This window comes from Onthophagus taurus, chromosome 1 (genome assembly GCF_036711975.1).
Source record: "Onthophagus taurus isolate NC chromosome 1, IU_Otau_3.0, whole genome shotgun sequence".
NCBI classification, from domain to species: Eukaryota; Metazoa; Arthropoda; class Insecta; order Coleoptera; family Scarabaeidae; genus Onthophagus; species Onthophagus taurus.
The window spans coordinates 23,320,393-23,341,620 of NC_091966.1; the positions used below are offsets into that span (position 1 = coordinate 23,320,393).

A 21,228-nucleotide genomic window follows, 5' to 3' on the forward strand; every position below is an offset into this window, starting at 1 on the left:
TATCTAGCTTTACCCCTGTTACATCTGGTGTACCTCAAGGTAGCCATCTTGGACCTATTTTATTTCTAGCCTATATAAATGATGTTTCTGAGTGCTTTCATTATTCGAATTTTTCTCTTTTCGCTGATGACTGTAACATTTTTGCTAGCATCAGGTCTGCTTCTGACTGTATTCGGTTGCAAGATGACATTGACAGATTTGATTCTTATTTTGGCTAGGATTGACTCCAAGTTCATCGTAGAAGGATAAATAAAATTCTTGAATGACGATGAAAATTCTTTTATTAAATTGGTTCGGTGCGAAACATGTAGCACCGAACCAATTTAATAAAAGAATTTTCATCGTCATTCAAGAATTTTATTTATTGATTCTTATTGCTCACAAAATTACTTATTTCTAAATCCTGATAAGTGTTGTCAGATCACGTTCAGTAGAAAGAGATATAATGTTAACTTCAAATATATATCTTACTCAATCCTCTACAATTGAAGATCTTGGCGTTGTTCTGGATTCTAGACTACTCTATCGCGATCATATTACTTCTATCGTTTCTGAAGCTACTAAGCGCCTAGGATTTATCATTAGGATTTCTCGTCCATTTACTAACGTCCGCTGCATTACTTCTTTATATATGACATACGTTGCTAGCGGTTTAAATTTCGCTTCACTAGTATGAAGTCCTGCCTATAATATTTACATCGACCTTATTGAGGGCCTACAGAGAAGATTTATCCGTTATCTTGCTCACAAATTTTATCTTCCGTACTGCCCTTATTCCCAAAGATGCCAGGTACAGTAAGATGACAGTACAGACCTATTGTTCCTGTTCAAACTAGTTAATGGAGTTCTCGACGCTCCGGTTCTTTTAGAGCAGATTCACTTTAATGTTCCTTACTCGATCACCATTTTTGTTCAGACTACTTGCTTCTGGATCTAGTGCGCATGCCGGTTCACCTCTGTTGAGACAGATGCACACTTGCAATGTTTATTGTTTCAATGTTGATTTCTTTTGTAATCGTTTAAAAAATCCGTTTTAACTTTAAGTATTTGTCATTAGTTTTTTCTTTGTAAAATTAATTTACTCAATCGAAACACATTCGTTTACCATATTTATATTGATTTCTTGCGGGTGGTGGGACAGAAAAGAAAAGCAACAAAAATTTGTTCTTTCTTATGGTCCTTATTATTCTGTTTTTCTATCCGCGTAATATCGATGATTATGTGGACCAATCTAGTCTCTGTGATTATTTTCTTTTCTGCTTCGTGCTTGCTGATTTAATTCCATTTTTTTTATTGTTTCATGCTTTTGATAAATTTTTTAGTTTTTTTTGTTCTTTCTTATGTAGTCTGTTTCCTTTTCTTTTATATTATTGTAGTGGACACTTTTTTGGGATTTTTTCCTGTACGTGTCCCGAGTATGAATAAATAAATAAAATAAATATTGACTCTTGCAGAATATGCTGATATGGTGTTTTGTTACGGTTTCTGCAATGGAAATGCACGTGCTGCTCGTCGTGACTATAGGAGACGATTTCCTAACCGAGATACCAGATTCAAGAGTATTTACTCGCACATTAAACAGATTACCTGAAACCGGTTCTGTTCCAACTATAAGTATTAATTCTCAACGTGCAGGTGTACAAACTCTGAATGATGTTGAACAAATTCTTCAGTCGGTAGAACGCAGTCCATCTACTAGTACAAGAAGACTTTCTGCTCGTCTTGGTGTTCCTTATGTAAAAGTATGGAGAACATTGCGTACTCATGGCTTGTATCCATTCCGTGTTCAACAGGTACAACACCTTGAACCAACTACATTTCATACTATTTCTGACACACTCAATTGATGAAAGAAGCATGTCTGATTTGTCAACAGATCCCATTTTCAAGTTATATTCAAGTATACAACTTGGATTTTGAATTCTGTCTTCGGTACGATGGTCAATTTTTCCAGTATCCCTCACTTCTGCTCTAAAGCAACTTGTCAGCATGCGAACCTCACGTTTATTTATGACCTGCCCTGACTGTAGTTTTTGCGCAAGATTGAGCATATGTTTCCTGGACTGTCCCACAAGTATTTGTTTTGAAACCATGAAGATAAGAAAATAATGTTGGACTCGTATACCAGTGATTAAAAAATAGGGTATAACCTCTGTTCAAGTAGGGAGTCATTAGGGTCATGCCCAGATTTTCCAAGATATTCTACTCTAGTCGTTACCAGATTTGTAGTTGCGCAACCGCAAAGCATGAAAAATTTTATTCCAAATCGATGTCGCTTCGATGGGATGTATTGTTTAAAGAAAACTCTGCCCTTGTACAATATGAGGCTTTCAGCAATACATAACTTTTAGAAGGGATAAAAACAATTTTTGAACGTTATTGTCAAGTGATCAATAACACTAGTTTACAAATTTTAATCAATTTTTTCCTCGAAGACTGCGATATTTTTTTAAACCGTAGAATGTTGTGCTGATTCTGAAACTGTCTTCAGTTTTTCTCCATCGCGTCCAGTTTTCGAGATATACCCAAAAATGTGGAAAATCGTAAATTAAAAAACAGCAATGGTTCATGTTCAGTATATTTTTTATTTTGCATAGTGTGCTTCTGTAGGTATATGGACATGAAAGCAGAGATCCTGACGAACATTTTGAGGTATTGATGGCATAAATCCGACTCTCCGTTATTTTGCTACAGCCTAAAACAACGCAACAAAATCAAATTTTTTGGCATTTTCCCATTTTTTATCACTTAATCGCGCCGTAACGAAAAAGAATTATACATGAACAAAAAAGTTAGCTATTCTATCTTGTAGAACATTTAATTCTCTAAATTTCGAAGCATTAGACACCATGGTCGTATGTAGTTTACCGGAGATATCGTTAATTTACGACAATCGTACAATATTTTTTTTTGCCATTTTCGCTGTGTTATTGAAACATTATTACGAACATTTTTTTTTAATAAAGAGGTGTTTTAATTCCTCCAGGCACTAAGTATAAACATTAAATTCACTGAAATAAGTATTATTATTTTTTAAATACAACAAACAATAACATTCTTGGAAAAAGACTTGTTCGACCTTTTTTAGCAAAAGAAATTCTCATTGTTAAAAAATAATCACTTTCTGTGAAAAAGTGTTTTTTAATAACTCCACTTCTTTATATATTAGAACCTTGTTCTGCTAAACAGTCTTATTTTGAAATATTTTTTTATAAAAGGAGAATATATTAAACTAAAATTAGAACTAAAATTAGAACTAAAACTAGAACTAACACTAGAAACTTTCGAGTTTTGCCGTGCGTCTTTTAATAAAAGGTTTGACGTTTCGGATGCCATGTTGCAACCTTCTTCAGAAACTGGTTCGAAGTCACCTCAGTGATCTTTCGTTTAAGAAAATAGCAGAGTTTTGTGAAAGTTTTGTTGATAATGGCTAGCAGCAGCAGAAGTTTTGAATGCAAGAATAATCCTGATTTGTTATGTTTTATTTGAGGACAATACATTATTGAGATGACGGGACGACCAATTACAACTGTTATAAAACAGGTGTCTTCTCATTGTTTTGGGTTTGCTTTGACGAATTTAGACAAGCCCTGGATACCCAGCTTCGTATGTCCGAATTGCGGTATATCTTTGAATAGATGGATGGCGGGTGAATCTACATCTCATTTACAGTTTGGTATTCCAATGTTATGGTCACAAATATCAGATCATTCCGATTGCTATTTCTGTAACATAATCCTAGACGGCATAAACAAAAAACAAAGAAAAGTTCGGTTTATCCTAATGTAAGATCAGCCAAAAAGCCGATTCCTCACAGCGAAACTATACTAAGACCAAACCCTCCTGACCGATTAATGCAATCCAGTGAAAGATATCTCATCTAGCAGCGACTATGATGCCAAAATAAACCATAAACTGTCACAGAAAGAACTAAGTGACTTAGCTAGAGATCTGAAGTTGTCGAAGATTGATAGTGAGGTATTGGGATCCCGCTTACAGCAATGGAATTATTTACAACCCGTGTAACTGTTTATCGAAACAGAGGCGAAGCATTTGTACAATTGTTTACGAAAGATCAAGGTATTTGTTATTGCAATAACCTGCAGAGACTGTTTGATGAATTGAAAATAGATCATAACCCAGGTGAATGGCGTCTTTTTATCGATAGCTCTAAAAACAGTGTTAAAACAGCTTTACTTTATAATGGAAACACACTACCAACTATTCCACTTGCTCATGCCGTCAATGTTAAAGAAATATATGTGCGCATATCAGAGGTTTCGACTCTAATTCGGTATAACGCATTTGAATGGAAAGTTTGTGCAGATTTAAAGGTAATTGCCGCAGTAAAGAAATTTACTAACTTCTACTTTTTAAGTATTGACTTACATTTCTATGATTTTCAGGTAATTGCTGTGGTTACAAGGCGGTTTTACAAAATATTGCTGTTTTCTTTGTTTGTGGGATAGCCGAGCGAGAGAGCATCATTATGTTCGCAAAGACTAGCCTTCTAGAGAACATTACGATACTGGTGCTTTCAATGTCTTAAATAAGCCTCTGGTGAGACCAGCATCTGTAATATTGCCTCCACTGCACATCAAACTGGGTTTGATGAAAAACTTTGTGAAAACGTTGAATCCAGAAGGCCCAGCATTTAGCTTACAACTATCGTACGCTAAACTAAAAGAAGGCATATTTTTTGGCCCCCAAATAAGAAAATTAATAAATGTCAACATTAACAACAAAAGAAGCAACGGCGTAGCTTCAATCAAACCGTCTATGGATTTTTAGGAAATCGTAAGGATCAGAATTATCTTATTGCACAATTATGATGCCATAAATGCAAATATGTCGCTCAAAATCCATTTTCTCTATTTGCACTTAGATTTTTTTCCAAGCAATCTTGGAGCGGAAAGTGACGAACAAGGCGAGCGGTTCCATCAAGACTTAATGACATTGGAAAGACGTTATGAAGGTTACTGGTACGCAGGGATGATGGGAGACTATCTCTGGAGTGTTATCAGAGAAATCGACCCAAAGACATACAAAAAATTGTCAAAAAATAATCAGATCCCGCACTATACTAACAATAAGTAAAGCAGTGTATTTATATTAAACATAAAATTTTATTACATAAAAGTTCTGTAATATAATTTGTAATATAAACCTAGACAATATAAATAAAAAGAAAAAGAAAAGTTTAGTATCGTTTGTAAGATCAGCCAAAAACCCGAGTGTCCATAGTGAAACTCTTGAAAAAATTTGATTTTGAGTTGGTTTAGGCTGTAGGAAAATAACGGAGAGTCCGATTTATGCCATCAATACCTCAAAATATTCGTCCGAATCTCTACTTTTATGTCCATATAGCTACAGAATCACACTATGCAAAATAAAAAATATACTGAACATGAACCGTTGCTATGTTTTTTAATTTATGATTTTCCACATTTTTGGGTATATCTCAAAAACTGGACGAGATGGAGAAAAACTGAAGACAGTTTCAGAATCAACACAACATTCTACGTTATAAGAAAATATCCCAGTCTTCGAGATTTTTCTTGTAAACTAGTGTAATTACTCTGATTATACGTAAAGTATCTCTTTTAGCTGGTTCGATATTATTATCTACGAAATACTACGAAAAATTTGCTGCCAAACAAAATTGTTTCGGGCACCTTTGGTAGGTGGTTCTGCCGGCACAACTTCATCAAAAATGTCTGCGCCGTCACTTTTTGACTGGGTGTCTTGAGCGTCGGTGTCAGTAGCATGCACTAATTGTCAGTAATACACGTATTACTTTTATAAAAATTAATCAAATTTTCTATACCTGCCTTCATTTGCTTTCTCGTCGGTATCGATCCATCCATCATCGCTCTGATCCTCTAAATGACCAATAAAGTTTTCTTGACTATCACTATTTTCCAATATTGCCAAAAGTTCCTTGCAAGTTAGCGGTTTAGATCGGCGATGCATTTTTACGCGTAAATATCAATAAATAACTCGAATGGTACTACGATGCGTTCGCTAGCTGGCGAATATATTCGTCTTGAGCAGTTAAAACATGAGAGAATTCACTAACTCTGAGTGAGGGTAATGGACAGGCTTCGACTTGTCATAGACCGCAAGCAAGAATATCAGTTTCGAGCAGTTAACCATTAAAACAAGTTTGCGAGCGTAATCGTCTTGAGTAGCGTACCGTAATGCGAATATATGAAAGGATTAATACTACACATTAATACTTGGGTAGTTTCGCAAAGGAAAAGTTTTGCTTGGAAAAGGTGACGTCTTCATGATAACCCTGAGTTTTCGGCTATCTTAAGAGGTGCTCGGCTAAACCCGAAACTTTCTAGTTCTAGGTCTAGTGTTAATTCTACTTTTCGTTTAATAAAAATATACCACAATCTAATGCTAAATAAAAATTAAAACTAGAAATAACACTAGACCTACTACTAGAAACATTCGGATCTGAAGATGCACGACTAAACCCTAACTAAAAAGTATCTAGTTCAAGGTCTAGTGTTAGTTCTAGTTTTAGTGCAATAAAAATATGCAACATAGTGATATCTTATGCTAACTAGCTTATGCTAACTACTGTCACTAGAACTAACGCTAGACCTAAAACTAGAAACATTCGGGTTTAGCCGTCTTAAGAGACGTGTGGCTAAACCCGAATAATTGTATTGGTCTCTGTAATACTTGAAATCGCCAGACAAAGTATACCAAATACATTTTCTACTACTCGCCGCGCTCTGGAAAGCCTATAGTTGAAAACTTTTTCTTCATTTGATAAGTTGTTTTTACTATACGGCTTAATCAACATAATCATTCATTCATTAATTAATTTAAAAAAATCTTATCTTATCTCTCTTTTTTAATCTTTTATAATTTTTGTTAATAACATTTTTTTAAATATCCGCTAGGTTTCACTGTGTACTGGTATAAAAAGCAGTTTTTTTAGGTTATATTCTTAATTATTGGTTGTAGCCGAAAATGTTTTAAATGATACTTGTTCAGAATTGGATGGAAAATAATTTTTGTTAATAACATTTTTCAAAATATTCCCTAGGTTTCGCTATATACTGGTATGGAAAACCAGTTTTTTAGGTTATGTTAATAATTATAGGTTGTATCGGAAAATGTTTCAAATAATATTTGTTCAGAATTCGATGGAAAATAATTTTTGTTAATAACATTTTTTTAAATATCCGCTAGGTTTCGCTGTGTACTGGTATAAAAAGCAGTTTTTTCAGGTTATGTTCTTAATTATTGGTTGTAGCCAAAAATGTTTTAAATAATATTTGTTCAGAATTGAATGGAAAATAATTTTTGTTAATAACATTTTTCAAAATATTCGTTAGGTTTTGCTATGTACTGGTATGGAAAACCAGTTTTTTAGGTTATGTTAATAATTATAGGTTGTATCGGAAAATGTTTCAAATAATATTTGTTCAGAATTCGATGGAAAATAATTTTTGTTAATAACATTTTTTTAAATATCCGCTAGGTTTCGCTGTGTACTGGTATAAAAAGCAGTTTTTTTAGGTTATGTTCTTAAGTATTGGTTGTGGCCGAAAATGTTTTAAATAATACTTGTTCAGAATTGGATGGAAAATAATTTTTGTTAATAACATTTTTTTAAATATCCGCTAGGTTTCGCTGTGTACTGGTATAAAAAGCAGTTTTTTATGATATTGCCTGATTAAGCCAAAATTAGTAAACACACAAGGACTGCCTCGGCACAACTTATAATGAAAATTGTATGACCTCGGCTGATTACATGAAAAATGATATTTGAAAAGATAATAAAACAAAATTTTCTTCTCATTATTATTATTAAAGCATATATAATAAGTCTTATTCTAATAACTAACGTTTAAGCTTATTTTTTACCAAAACGGACACCATCCAATATAACATTGACATAAATTTTCATTATCAGTAGCTTGCTGTATTAATCTATCAACTTGCATTTCAATCGTTAAAGTTTCATCAATACTAAAATCATTACCGCTTAATTTATCTTTAACCCTATTAACGATAGCAACCGCTTTTTTATTTTTAACCACTTCCGGTTCAGAACCATCCACCATAGCCTCCGGCGATGATAACCCAATTTTATTCATATTAACACTCAACGAATTAACCAAATCTTGTTCTTGCGAAAATCCGGTTGAAATCGAACCAACATCGTTAGTATTCGATCTATTTAACCGCCCTGTATCGACTAATCTCCAATTTAAAAGTGGGTCATAAACGAAAGCTTCCAAAACGGCCATAACGCTATCTTTATTTCTTCTTAAAACGCTCATAACGCTCTCACAAGTTCTTCGGTAAGTTCCTTCGATTCCGGTCACTTCCATCGCATTTATTAACATTCTTGTTAATCGGAAGGGGATTTTTTCTCAAAACTTTTCCCTAGTCATCGCCACTTCGAAGCAATCCCCGAAATCGATGTGTAAAATCTTTCCTGATAATCGATCCAACATTAAATTCGATGGATGTCGATCTCCCAATCCCAAAATATACCCGACCATTGACATAACAGCTAACGATCTTGTACAATTCGTCCTTCGATCAAACCACACTTCCGAAGATGGACTTTTTAGCCATAATAAACGTGCTAAATCATCGCCGTGAGTATGCTCGAGAGCTTGTTCGAAAGCCTCGACTTTTTGTATTACGGTTAAATGATCGTAATCGGGTGCCATTCTCAACATGATTCGATGTTCGATGTTTAATAAAATCTTTTTCTTTTCGCGATAATCTTTGATGAGGGTGTGTAATGTATCGCAATGTGGTACCCACCCGATTAAACCGGAATTCGTACTTAATGGAATCACCGCGTAACGTTGTATCGTGAGGTTGCAACGGACTGTGTCGGGATCTTTTAATAATAAAGTATTTACAAGGCCGAATATTTGTATTACTCGCTCGTCTTGGCGTAAATCTTCGTGTCCTTTTAAAAGGAACATGTAGTCTTTACCGTTTGAACCGCGAATTAATAGTTTTCTTGGACGTTGTTTTGATGTTATGACCTATAAAAAAATTGACAACCTCAATTTATTAAGTTATTAAAAATTAATTAAAATTTATCCCATTATACTAAAAATCCCATTATACTACATACTTATTCAGAATTGGACGGAGAACAATTTTTGTTAATAACATTTTGCAAAATATCCGCTAGGTGTCTCTGTGTACTGGTATGAAAAACCAGTTTTTTAGGTTATATTAATAATTATAGGTTGTATCGGAAAATGTTTCAAATAATATTTGTTCACAATTCGATGGAAAATAGTTTTTGTTAATAACATTTTTTAAAATATCCGCTAGGTTTCGCTATGTACTGGTATGAAAAACCAGTTTTTTAGGTTATGTTAATAATTGTAAGTTGTATCGGAAAATGTTTCAAATAATATTTGTTCAGAATTCGATGGAAAATAATTTTTGTTAATAACATTTTTTTAAATATTCGCTAGGTTTCGCTATGTACTGGTATGGAAAACCAGTTTTTTAGGTTATGTTCTTAATTATTGGTTGTAGCGGAAAATGTTTTAAATAATACTTGTTCAGAATTGGATGGAAAATAATTTTTGTTAATAACATTTTTCAAAATATTCGCTAGGTTTCCCTATGTACTGGTATGGAAAACCAGTTTTTTAGGTTATGTTAATAATTGTAGGTTGTATCGGAAAATGTTTCAAACAATATTTGTTCAGAATTCGATGGAAAATAATTTTTGTTAACAACATTTTTTTAAATATCCGCTAGATTTCGCTGTGTACTGGTATAAAAAGCAGTTTTTTAGGTTATGTTCTTAATTATTGGTTGTAGCGGAAAATATTTTAAATAATACTTGTTCAGAATTGGATGGAAAATAATTTTTGTTAATAACATTTTTCAAAATTTTCGCTAGGTTTCGCTGTATACTGATATCGAAAACCAGTTTTTTAGGTTATGTTCTTAATTATTGTTTGTATCAAATAATGTTTCAAATAATACTTATTCAAAATTGGAAGGAGAACAATTTTTGTTAATAACATTTTTCAAAATATCCACTAGGTGTCGCTGTGTATTGGTATGGAAAACCAAGTTTTTTAGGTTATGTTAATAATTATGGATTGTATCGAAAAATGTTTCAAATTATACTTGTTCAGAATTGGATGGAAAACAATTTTTGTTAATAAAATTATCCAAAATATCCGCTAGGTATCGTTGTGTATTGGTATGGAAAACCAGTTTTTTTAGGTTATGCCCTTAATTTTTGTTTGTATCGGAAAATGTTTCAAATAACACTTGTTCAGAATTGGATGGAAAATAATTTTTGTTAATAACATTTTTCAAAATATCCGCTAGGTTTCGCTGTGTACTGATATCGAAAACCAGTTTTTTAGGTTATGTTCTTAATTATTGTTTGTATCAAATAATGTTTCAAATAATACTTATTCAGAATTGGATGCAAAACAATTTTTGTTAATAACATTTTACAAAATATTCGCTGTGTACTTGTATAGAAAACCAATTTTTTTAGGTTATGTTCTTAATTATTGTTTGAATCGAAAAATGTTTTAAACAATACGTGTTCAAAATTAGATGGAAAACAATTCTTGTTAATAGCATTATTCAATATATCCGCTAGGTGTCGCTGTGTAGTAGTATAGAAAACCAATCTTTTTAGGTTATGTTCTTAATTATTGTTTGTATCGGAAAATGTTTCAAATAACACTTATTCAGAATTGAACGGAGAACAATTTAGTTAACACTATTTTTTTAAATATCCGCTAGGTGTCGCTGTGTACTGGTATGGAAAACCAATTTTTTTAGGTTATGTTAATAATTATAGGTTGTATCAAAAATTTTTTCTAATAATACTTATTCAGAGGTGGACGAAAAATAATTTTTGTTAATAACATTTTTCAGAATAACCACTAGGTGTCGCTGTGTACTGGTATCGAAAACCAGTTTTTTTAGTTTATGTTAATAATTATAGGTTGTATCGGAAAATAATACTTTAATTAATAACTGGTGATTATTCCACAAGGATCCTTCAAGAAATTAATTTTATAGCGAATTTTTAAAGCTTAATCGGCGACAATTGCAAAATTCGAAAAAATTGTCGATCATTTCAAAAATTTATTTCTCAAAAACTAAAAGTGATTTTTCAAAACGGCTTTTTGCATTAAAAAGAGGATACCTTAATTAATAATTGGTGATATTTCCACAAGGATCCTTCAAGAAATTAATTTTATAGCGAATTTTGAAAATTATCGATGAAATTGCAACATCGAAAATTTTATCAAAACTTCAAATATTGTTTTCTCAAAAACTAAAAGATATTTTTCAAAACGTGTTGGTTTATTGGAAAGAGGACACTTTTATAAACACTTTGGGAAATTTTCATACTCATATTCCAAGAAATCGATTTTATAGGAATTATTAAAATTTAATCGGAGGAAATTGCAAAATTCAGAAAAATTGTCGATTATTTCAAAAATTTATTTCTCAAGAACTAAAAGTGATTTTTCAAAACGGCTTGTTGCATTAAAAAGAGGATACTTTAATTAATAATTGGTGATATTTCCACAAGGATCCTTTAAAAAATGAATTTTATAACGAATTTTGAAAATTATCGATGAAAATTGCAACATCGAAAATTTTATCAAAACTTCAAATATTGTTTTCTCAAAAACTAAAAGTTATTTTTCAAAGTGTTCATTGGAAAGAGGACACTTTTATTAACACTTTGGGAAATTTTTATACTCATATTCCAAGAAATGAATTTTATACGAATTATTAAAATTTAATCTATATAAATATATATAAAATATATATATATATATTTATAATATTTCTATCTTATTTAGATAGTTAAATGCATGTTGCCTAAGTTCGCAACGTCTATAATGTCCAGTGTTTCAATTTCATCATTTTTATTTTTGAGTGTTAATGAACAATTTAAAATATTAGTATAATCTCATGCCCTTTACTGCCGGTATGTACTAATAGTTTTTTGTATTCTTGTTCAAATTGTAGTGCAGTAGGATTGATACAATACCAACAACGTCGACTAACCGCACTAAAAAAATTCTTAAATAGTTTTGTGACAATTTATAGTTAAATATAATTTTTTTTTCTATCGTTAGGAAAACTGTAACCATTTTGAATAATATATTTTTCAGAAAAATATACTATATTTTTCGGACTATAAGACGCACCTCAAATTTAAAGACGATTTATTGAAAAATATATTTTAATGGTACTTTCGGACCAGAAAACGCACCCAAAATTAAGTCCATTTTTCTATGTAAAAAGGTGCTTATAGTCTGAAAACTACGGAACTACTAAAATGTTAACGTCGCCAAAGCCAAAACACAAATGCGCACACAAGCCTTGTTTACTTAGGAGAGAATTATTCGTTTATTAGGGTTCGGTAAACATGGATAAACATTAATCAGGTAAATTTATTTTCAAAGAAACCATAAAAAGATTGGCCTGTTCGGAAATACTCGGTGATCATCGGCAGGACGGTCCGATCTGAGCGCGTCCGATTCTGGACTGAGTGAAAACGTAAACAAAACACAACGAACCACAGAGTATACAGATGCCGGACTCCGGCTAATAAATTGGCAATCCTATCTATCCTTGTTCAACAAATGAAAAATTCGTATGGTACTTTCTCTCTCACATAAACTGAAACTGTGTAGATGGCGCAATTGTCGCGTTACAGTAGTATTTAAACGAACCGATAGATGGCAGCATTTATTTCAAAATTTTTAAGTCGCAAACTCGTAGAGTTAAGAGAAAGCAATAGATGGCGCTATGTATTTTAAGTCGTAAATCTGTAAATCCCACAGCTACGTCCAGTTCTGTCAGAACTAACGAACTTTCTGTGTTTTGTTTAATTATTGTGCAGTTTTGCGTGTTTATCGTTTGATTATTTAAACTACTAAACAAATCTGTATCGTTTGATTATAGATTTGTTTAGCAGCTTATTTGCTTGCATAATTTAGTTTTCCTTAGTTTTATTGTCATACTTTGTTATCTTAGAATTAGTTGGTTTTTGGTGGTAAAGTAAGGACCAAAATGGATAGCATTTGCTACATTTGCGGACGTTCGGTAGAGAAAGTGGTCAAGTTATTTTGATTTCCATTAAATATCAATAAGTACATTTATAAATTTAGTTAGATACATTTTTTGTACTAAATGAAAATTTACTTTGATATTTTAGACAGCGATCATGGAATGAGTGCCTTGGGGTTCCTGTAGAAAACATATATTCTAGCCGAATGACAATTTGCTATAAACATTTTACAATGGAAAGTTTTATGTTGAATAGGAATTTTAAAGAACAAAGAGAAACAGATCCGGAGACTTAAGAAGAATTATGAAAATAAAACCACATTACTGAGAGATATGTTAAACAAACCAGAATATTTTACTCAGGTTTTTAAAGGTAATAATGTTTACTTTCCAATTATCTAATCACGAATTGAGGCAATATGTTTAAGTCTTAGTTGTGATCATAGTTAAAGCAATGCAAACCATGATTATGATAAATGATGAACTAAGAACTTAAAACTATGACTAACAATAAGACTAAAACATGTTACATGAATCTTGTTCCTTTTCGTTTTGTCTTAATTCTGATAAATTTTGCTAGGTTTGTTATTATTTGGCTCACTTTAATTTAAGATTAACTTTAAGTTATAGTAATAATAATAAAGCATTAATTAAGTTTCAAATATTTTTGCATTTTAATTGATAGGAACAGAAACAAATAAAAAGAAATATTAAAGTTTTATATCAATTGTTAATTCGGAAACAATAATTATTTTATAACTAAAACAACATTTTATCACTAATACTGTGTACTTTTAATTTTAGTTGTTGTGTAGTATTTTTTTATTCTGGCTGTCTTAAATCTGTTGTTTACAATAACAATTCGTATTCCTAAATTTGTCTAGAAGTTTATTTGACTTATGGAATGCTAGAGTTTTTCATGGGTGTTCCTCTAGCCTTGAAGCAAATGCTTTACCATTGTACAAAAATGCACCCTTTTGTCATGAAAACGATTAAATATTTAAAAATTTATATTTCTTCTTCTGAAGTTTGCATTTTTATTTAATAATATTTTATTAGTTTTTTTTAATAACAAGTCCAAAAAAATCACTGCTTTCATCTTAAAACTTGTTCAAGTTTTGAGATGACAATTTTTGATTTTTTGAAACTTATTATTAAAAAAAATTTAAAGAGTAATGGGATTTTTATTTAAACGAGCATTCAAATTCCCGCTCGTATTTATCGATCGACTACACTACCGCCATCTACACAGTTTCAATTCTCTAGAGAGAGATAGAATATTAGGTCCAAATGAGAGCGGTATAAGTTAAGCATCTGGTCATCTGTGGTTGTTTTGTTCTCCATTTTAACGTGTCTAATTTTACTGCATTTTTAACTATTTTTGGCGAGTTTTATGTAACTTTTTACTTTTCGATTAGTAGTGTGTTTAATGTAGTGTAGGTTATCCTGCATTATACGGTGATGAAACTGACATGGGGTGGGGGAACTCAGCGGTTGTGTCTGTGTGTGTGTGTCCGCACAAAATAGACATCGCTCTACCATTAGTTGAGCTTGTGGCCACTAGATGGCATAATTATGAAGCGGAATTGAAAAATATATGTTTTTCTTAAATTTTAACTTTTAAATCAGCGGCGGCTCGCGGGGCTTTCAAAAGCGGAGGATAAATTAAATATTAAAAAAAATTTTTCACGTACTATAACTATAAAGTATATAACTATAAATTAAAGTTAAGAAAGAGTACTTCAAAATGATAAATACCTCCTCTGACGAGTTGCCACTGCAAAACATTTGTTTTTTATTGTTTAAAAATTAAAGAAAATGTTTTTTCGTGTTGAATATATCTGCATTCCACTATGCACTAGTCTTTTTACTATAGTTTATCTGCAAAATGAAACAAAAATGATAGGAAATAGAAAATTGAATAATAAATATGATATTTACCATACTGGGTACTGCTCCCTAACACACACGAGCAACGCTGAAAAAATATCCCGACTCTTGAATTTATTGCGCCAAATAAATTCATGTAGGTAAGAGGTAAAGAGGGCTTCTGATGTACCACATTGGCGCTTCAGTTTCCTCTTCGCCCTCATCCACATATTTTCAACATTCTGCGTGTGAATAGTGGGATCGTCAGGATTCACGAAATTTTCTTCATGAGTTATTACCTCATGTTCATAAATACCACCTCCTATTTGGTTAATATTTCTGTACGCCCTCCACCCGTCGGAAATAATAATTGTACCTGGGAGCACATATCTAAAAAAAAACATATTCATTTAATTTTCAAGTATTCGTTTTCCACTGGAAAATAGGCGGTTAATTTGGGAAAACAATTTTTAGTTAATACTTGCTCCACACTTCATTAAATCCAAAATAAAGTTTACACAATTACATTTAAGTCGCATATACGCTTATTTTATACTCCCGTTTGATAAATTCTTAACGATAAATCCGAATTTATCAGATCGAATGAATTTATTTAATCGGAGTAATTAATAATAATCTAAAATAAGCACATATTCAACTCAAATTTAAGTCTGTAAACTTTATTTTGGATTAAATGATGTGGGGAGCAAGTATTATCTAAAAATTGTTTTCCTATGTTAACCACCTATTTCCCAGTGGGAACGGCTTACCCGATATAATTTATATAGGGTCATCTAAACTCAATGCTCCACCGTGTATACGTAATTGTTTAATTTTTCAAAAACAAATCCTTTACATTAAATATTATTTTTTTATTTTACCTCTTTGTATAAAAACAATGGGGCGTTTAGTTTGGCTGACTCTGTACATAATATGTATATATGTACCTTTCAATAATTGGGGTTAGGGTATTCTCCGTTCTATCCGGCACCTCCACCAGAAAGCAGTTGCCACTACCCCGTTCAATACCCCCAAAAACCCAGTGGCCTTCACGCCATTGTCCACGGTGGTATTTAGGATGGAAAAATTTCGATTCATCAATTTCCACCGTTTTGGACAACAGCGTGTTCTCATCGAATCCTCCTACTTGGGTAGGATTGTCGACAAGGTGCTGTTCGGTTATGTCCCGACAAAAGTTGTACCAATCGACTATGGTGTGGGTGGATCCTTCTCCCAATTTGGCGTCACGTGCCGCCTCATTCTGCGGGTGCTCCCTCGCCCATCCATATACAATGTCCAAAATTTGTGTCAATTTCAGCTTGCTATTCTGAAAGAATGAGCCGGCTCGTATTGACACGTTTTTTCTGCATTCCTTGCAGGTCCACTGCTTTCCATCGCTGATGGATGCTCTCCTTGTCAGCGACATAGCAATGTGGCAATTATCACATTCTTTCGAATTTGATAAAAGTCGCCGTGTGGCCAAAAAACGTATAGTGTCGTCAATGGTTGAAATAAAATTGCAGTACAAATCACGTGTTGAAAACGTCTCTGCTAACATTATTTCAACCGGCAAAATTGTCGCAACATCGACGATTGTTGTCGGCGCTCGATTTGCCATTGTTGTACTAGTTATAAACATATACACATATTCAATATAAAAACTTTTAGATTTGATGGTATGTTAAACTTACCTAAAATTTATATATACTAAAAAATAATACTAGCACTAAAAACTAAACGTAACACTAAAAACTAAACGTAACACTAAAAACTAAACGTAACACTAAAAAACTTAATAAACACTAATAAAATAAAAAAAGGAACGCAGTTATTAAAAAAAACGAATAAAACAATACTTATAATAATACTAAAATCAGTTCATAAACTAAGAACACTGGAGAGAATGGTCTTTACAGCACTATGAAATAGTCTTATTGGATGTTTTTATTTTTAGGGGATTCACCCACAATTAATTGGGAAATATACATCTTTACTTAAATATAACAATATATTATATTTTAAAAGTAGGTTAAACACGGGTAAATAAATAAAACAAAAATTATATTGTTTTTATTTGTTTATTCCATGTATGTATTTATTGTAATTACATTATAGTCCAGGGGTAGTAAGCTCCTTGATATTCAGAGCCATTTTTCAAAATTAGAAATTTTTCGCGAGCCGTATTCAATACGTATTAAAAAGGTATGCAAGTTTAAAAAGGGAACTAAAAAAAAATTAAAAAAGGAACTCGGTACATTTATCGAGAGCCACAAATAATTATTTAAAGAGCCGCATGCGGTTCGTCGAGCTGCATTTGCCCACCGTTCTTATACACAAATCTTGTTTTTATTAAAAATCTATTTAGTAAACCTCTAGTGGGCAATAGCTGTATTAAACGTCTGTTTTGCACACACAGACGCGACACACACACACAGACACAACTGCTGGGTACCCCCACCCCATTTCAGTTTCATCACCGTATAATGCAGTTTTACCAAATAACATCTTCTTACATCCACGATCCGGATTTGTTTTGGGAGAATTTAAAATATATAAAAAAATTCAACAAAACAAAACTGAATCTATTTGATCCCGGTACGTTTTGTTTAATGTACAAGCTTGTCTTTTGAAACGTAATAAAATAAAAAAAGATTCGACGGAAAAATATTCGGAGTCGGCAGGGGGGAGGTACTCCACCATAGATTTTTTTTTGGAATGGAAAAATCCCCATGTAAAATCCAAAGGAAATATTCCAAAATAGGAGGCTGTTGTTAAAGACTTCAAACGTAAGTATAAGAAAATTATAAATTATTTTCTTACTAACAAAATCCTTTTTTTTTGAAACGACAAAAATGTAATCTTCCAAATTTACCGTATCTTCAAATCTTCTAATAAATTGCAGGGACCGGGCGCAAACGCGGATGGGACTTTAGGGGTAAATTTGAAACATGCTAAAACAAGTAACACATAAGGTAACATCACATTTTTTGACATCCACGTTGATTTGCTCTTCTTTTGATGAAATGTCCTTTCTTAACGCTGAATGGTCTGCCCTTCAAAACACTTGTTCCGTGTCCAATTTTTAAATATGTCACTGCGATGTGCCTACTAAAATGTTGATGGAAATTGCCTTGTTTCCATGAATTCTTCTGTATTGCAAGAAGGAGTTCATAACAACCATATTAATTATCGTTATAAATAAACACCAGTACCATTTTTTACCCCTTATCGCTACAGAATGTTTTTCTAGAAGCCGTGGCTGAGCAACTTGCACTTTTGATTTTGACATTCCATTTTATCAACAATATTTTATTTATTTTCGCCATCAAATCTATGATCATAGGATCCTAGAGGTAACTTTTCTACGTCTTTGGTTTGTCGTAATGGACATTTTGCAGTCCTCTTTTCTCTAATAGTACCTGTTGCACGTACTTGCATTTCAAAACTCAGAGACAACTTTTAGACTAATTTTATTATAATTTTTATTTTTTTACGCGAAAACTATTAACTTCAAGATAAAAACTAAAGAGAGAAAAAAGTACCTCTAAAGTCCCATGCGCGGTTTATAAGAATAATTACGGTGTTTTGAAAATTGATAAAAATACTTAGAACTGTGTTCTATTATGTGGTAGAATTTGGCTTAATTCGAATGTGTCCATCAGGGTGAAAACGTCCCTTTTTCGGGTGTGGGCGTTGAAAAATTTTTTTAACAGAAGGGGTTTGTTCTTGAGGGCAAGAGTGTCCCGTATGTTAAATGGGTGACCCAACTCGTATTGGTTACGCAATTATGAATGTTTTAAGTTTATGGCTGGGATTTATGCATAAATTCACACCAGTCTTTTCTATAACCTTTTCTATAAAAATTCATTTTCGGGCGTAGACCTTGACCATCTGAGGCAAGATTTCATTATTTTTATTTTCATTATTACAAGGTTTTCTTGTTATATTAGATTCCGAAATCTTATTAACATTACCACGATAATACATTTCTCAAGTGCCCTGTTACAGCATGTGAATGAATGTCTGTCACGTCTGTCCTTAATTCACATGAATGCGTAATATTACCGGGAGTAAAAAGTAATAAGTAATAAGTGTCATTCGGTAACTCACAATCGTATCATATCGCTTTTCAGGAAGCCGGCTTAAAATTTGCATTTTTGTCGAGTGTCGATCGAATGTCGAAGTCGTGTTGAAAAGTAAACGCACTTTTTCGCATATCAAACATTCTAAATATGCCCGTTGTCGAATATCCATCAAATCGAGATTTAAAATTCGAAGAAGAAAGAATGAAAATGTAGATCCGATTACCATTTTTTTGTGGGAATTTATTTTTGTAGAAAGCATCACGAATACTCAAACAAAAGAAATCGAGAGCGAATCTTTATTTCATTCTGTTTTAGTTGGTTTTATTTATTTTGTCCCTTTTTATTATTTTTTTTTGGTATCGTAATCTAGTAATCTCTTCCATTTTACTCACTGCTTGAAAACCCAAACCAGAACATGTTTCGACTTGATCGACGAGATTGTTAATTTACGTTAAAACGAATTAAAATCATTTTTTTTTTAATTTCAGTTTCAATCAACATGAATGCAGTATCACCTAGATCTTCTTTAGTTAAATTAGGACTTTATCCAAGACAAAAAACTTTAAAAGTTATTGTTTTAGGACAAGCGGGAATTGGAAAATCAGGTTTAAATTTTTAAATCAATCTTTACTTTTTAATTTAATTTAATTTAATTTTAGCCATGGTTGTTAGGTTTATTACAAGACGTTACATTGGTGAATCCAACCCAGCATTGGAAAAAGTCTATAATTTTAATACTGTTATAGACAGCCGAATGGTTTATTTCGAGATTTTAGATAGTACGGGACAAATCGAACAAGAAAACGGTGAATCTTTAACTTTAGAAGCCAATATAAGATGGGCAGAAGCTTTTATCTCCATGTATTCGATGACCGACAATTGCTCGTTCGACGAATGTTACCGTTTGAAATTCTTGATCAACTACAAGAAACGTCGAAAAAGTATTCCCGTATGAAACATTTCTAAAAAATTTCTTAATTTTTTCTTTTTAGATGAAACGAAGCGGGAGCAACAACTAAAATCCTATTCAACCCAATACGATTCGTCATTTATATTCGGCGACGGTTTCACTCAGTGGTTTCTTCCTACGCCCTTGTAAACCGGGCCTTTTAAATCGACGTTGGATGGAGGTCGAAGTTGAAGAAAACGACACCAAAGACAGCGGTTTGAGTCCTTCTGAAGCTTTGTTCCGAGAACGAGCTTCAACGGACGGACATCTCCAAAAGACATGGAGATGGTCAACAAGAATTTTATCCAACTGCACGTGCAGATAGACGAATGAGTATATCGATGAGAAGAAATAACTAGCGCTGGGCAAAGTATCGATACCCGCAAAGTATCGGTATCGAAATATCGAAAATATTTTGTATATACAGGAAATTGCGTGGATTCTACATAAAAAAATATTAAGAAAAATTCACGTAAAGATCCTAAAATGCTTCAAGGGAGCATTAAAAAAGTGGTTATTCCTCATTATTTCAAAAACCGTTAGGGTTAAAAACACGATATTTTACGTATCTACTTGTTTTTACGCGACGAGTACGATAATCGAGAAAAATTATCAAGAATATATGAAGGGTTTAATCTGAAGTTTATTTAAAATCTACGAAGAAGAATAAATAAAAAATGTACTTAGATACAATACGTAAATAAAGATAAAACGAAGTGAGTTTAAATTAAGATATTTGCTTTGTTTTTAATATTTTTTGATGTTTTAGTTTTTAAGTGATAAAATAATTATTCAATAGTAGCGCTCTCCATCAGTAATCACAAAACTAAGATCATATTTGAATTTAGCATGATAAAAAACCCCTGAATACCACATTTTATCCATTTTTTGCGTCTCTGGCTAAAGATATTCAAAAAAAAACCCCAACAAAAAAATAAAATTCAACACCCCGTATCTTTTAACCGTAGGCCTTGCGGACTTTTTTCTTATTTTAGTGTCCTCTATTGTGTGGCACTATGCAATGTACTTTTTTCTATGTCACCCTGTAGATATTGTTGTAATATTATACAATTTAAAATTTCTTAATGTGATCCTTGTTTATAGATATACATAGTTATTCAACCGATGTTAGTTTGTGCACATGATACCCAGATGGCAGGGTAATTTATGTGCCGCCATTCATAAAAATTTAAATTTCACTATACGCGCCCTAACGTATTACTACGAAAAGCGTAAAATAAGTTG

The 21,228-nt window shown here is 32.4% G+C and overlaps 3 protein-coding genes, 1 long non-coding RNA gene and 1 pseudogene across 5 annotated transcripts in view; 3 read left to right on the forward strand and 2 right to left on the reverse strand.

The window, feature by feature from the left end:
- Positions 1-1,573: 1,573 nt before the first annotated feature.
- Positions 1,574-5,057, forward strand: LOC139431000 (uncharacterized). Its single transcript, XR_011641356.1, has 3 exons — positions 1,574-4,334; positions 4,407-4,797; positions 4,886-5,057. It is a non-coding gene; the product is annotated as an uncharacterized lncRNA (long non-coding RNA).
- A 2,752-nt stretch (positions 5,058-7,809) lies between these two features.
- Positions 7,810-16,905, reverse strand: LOC139428882 (serine/threonine-protein kinase mTOR-like). 2 transcript variants are annotated; one of them, XM_071198579.1, is made up of 4 exons: positions 15,897-16,170; positions 15,022-15,339; positions 14,839-14,961; positions 7,810-9,035 (listed from the first exon to the last, which is right to left on the reverse strand). In XM_071198579.1, exons 3-4 carry the CDS (start codon positions 14,866-14,868, stop codon positions 8,403-8,405), a joined length of 663 nt encoding a protein of 220 aa, XP_071054680.1. In that variant the 5' UTR covers positions 14,869-14,961; positions 15,022-15,339; positions 15,897-16,170; the 3' UTR covers positions 7,810-8,402. The 2 variants fall into 2 exon arrangements, with proteins under 2 accessions (XP_071054680.1, XP_071054675.1); XM_071198574.1 differs by lacking the exon at positions 7,810-9,035 and having other exon boundaries at positions 14,682-14,961; positions 15,897-16,905.
- LOC139429564 (serine/threonine-protein kinase mTOR pseudogene) lies at positions 7,887-8,375 on the reverse strand (annotated as a pseudogene).
- The window catches only part of LOC139431017 (ras-related and estrogen-regulated growth inhibitor-like), a 50,405-nt gene continuing 43,443 nt past the window's right edge, over positions 14,267-21,228 (forward strand). The window contains exon 1 of the transcript XR_011641363.1: positions 14,267-14,511. The gene's annotated coding sequence lies outside the window, so the exon portion shown is untranslated. The remainder of the gene's footprint in view (positions 14,512-21,228) is intronic.
- LOC139431024 (ras-related and estrogen-regulated growth inhibitor-like) lies at positions 16,993-20,714 on the forward strand. Its single transcript, XM_071198592.1, has 4 exons — positions 16,993-17,735; positions 19,523-19,639; positions 19,694-19,975; positions 20,027-20,714. The coding sequence occupies exons 2-4, from the start codon at positions 19,534-19,536 to the stop codon at positions 20,131-20,133; spliced, it is 495 nt and encodes a 164-aa protein (XP_071054693.1). The 5' UTR covers positions 16,993-17,735; positions 19,523-19,533; the 3' UTR covers positions 20,134-20,714.

What these genes read in the sequence shown, in the direction of transcription:
- LOC139431024 (XM_071198592.1), top strand. Translation starts at nt 19,534, where the DNA reads ATGAATGCAGTATCACCTAGATCTTCTTTAGTTAAATTAGGACTTTAT. An exon ending in AGCGGGAATTGGAAAATCAG is followed by an intron (nt 19,640 to 19,693) that starts GTTTAAATTTTT and finishes ATTTAATTTTAG; the next exon opens with CCATGGTTGTTAGGTTTATT. An exon ending in CTACAAGAAACGTCGAAAAA is followed by an intron (nt 19,976 to 20,026) that starts GTATTCCCGTAT and finishes TTTTCTTTTTAG; the next exon opens with ATGAAACGAAGCGGGAGCAA.
- LOC139428882 (XM_071198574.1), bottom strand. Translation starts at nt 16,588, where the DNA reads ATGTTTATAACTAGTACAACAATGGCAAATCGAGCGCCGACAACAATC. An exon ending in CTAACCCCAATTATTGAAAG is followed by an intron (nt 15,340 to 15,896) that starts GTACATATATAC and finishes GTTTTTTTTTAG; the next exon opens with ATATGTGCTCCCAGGTACAA.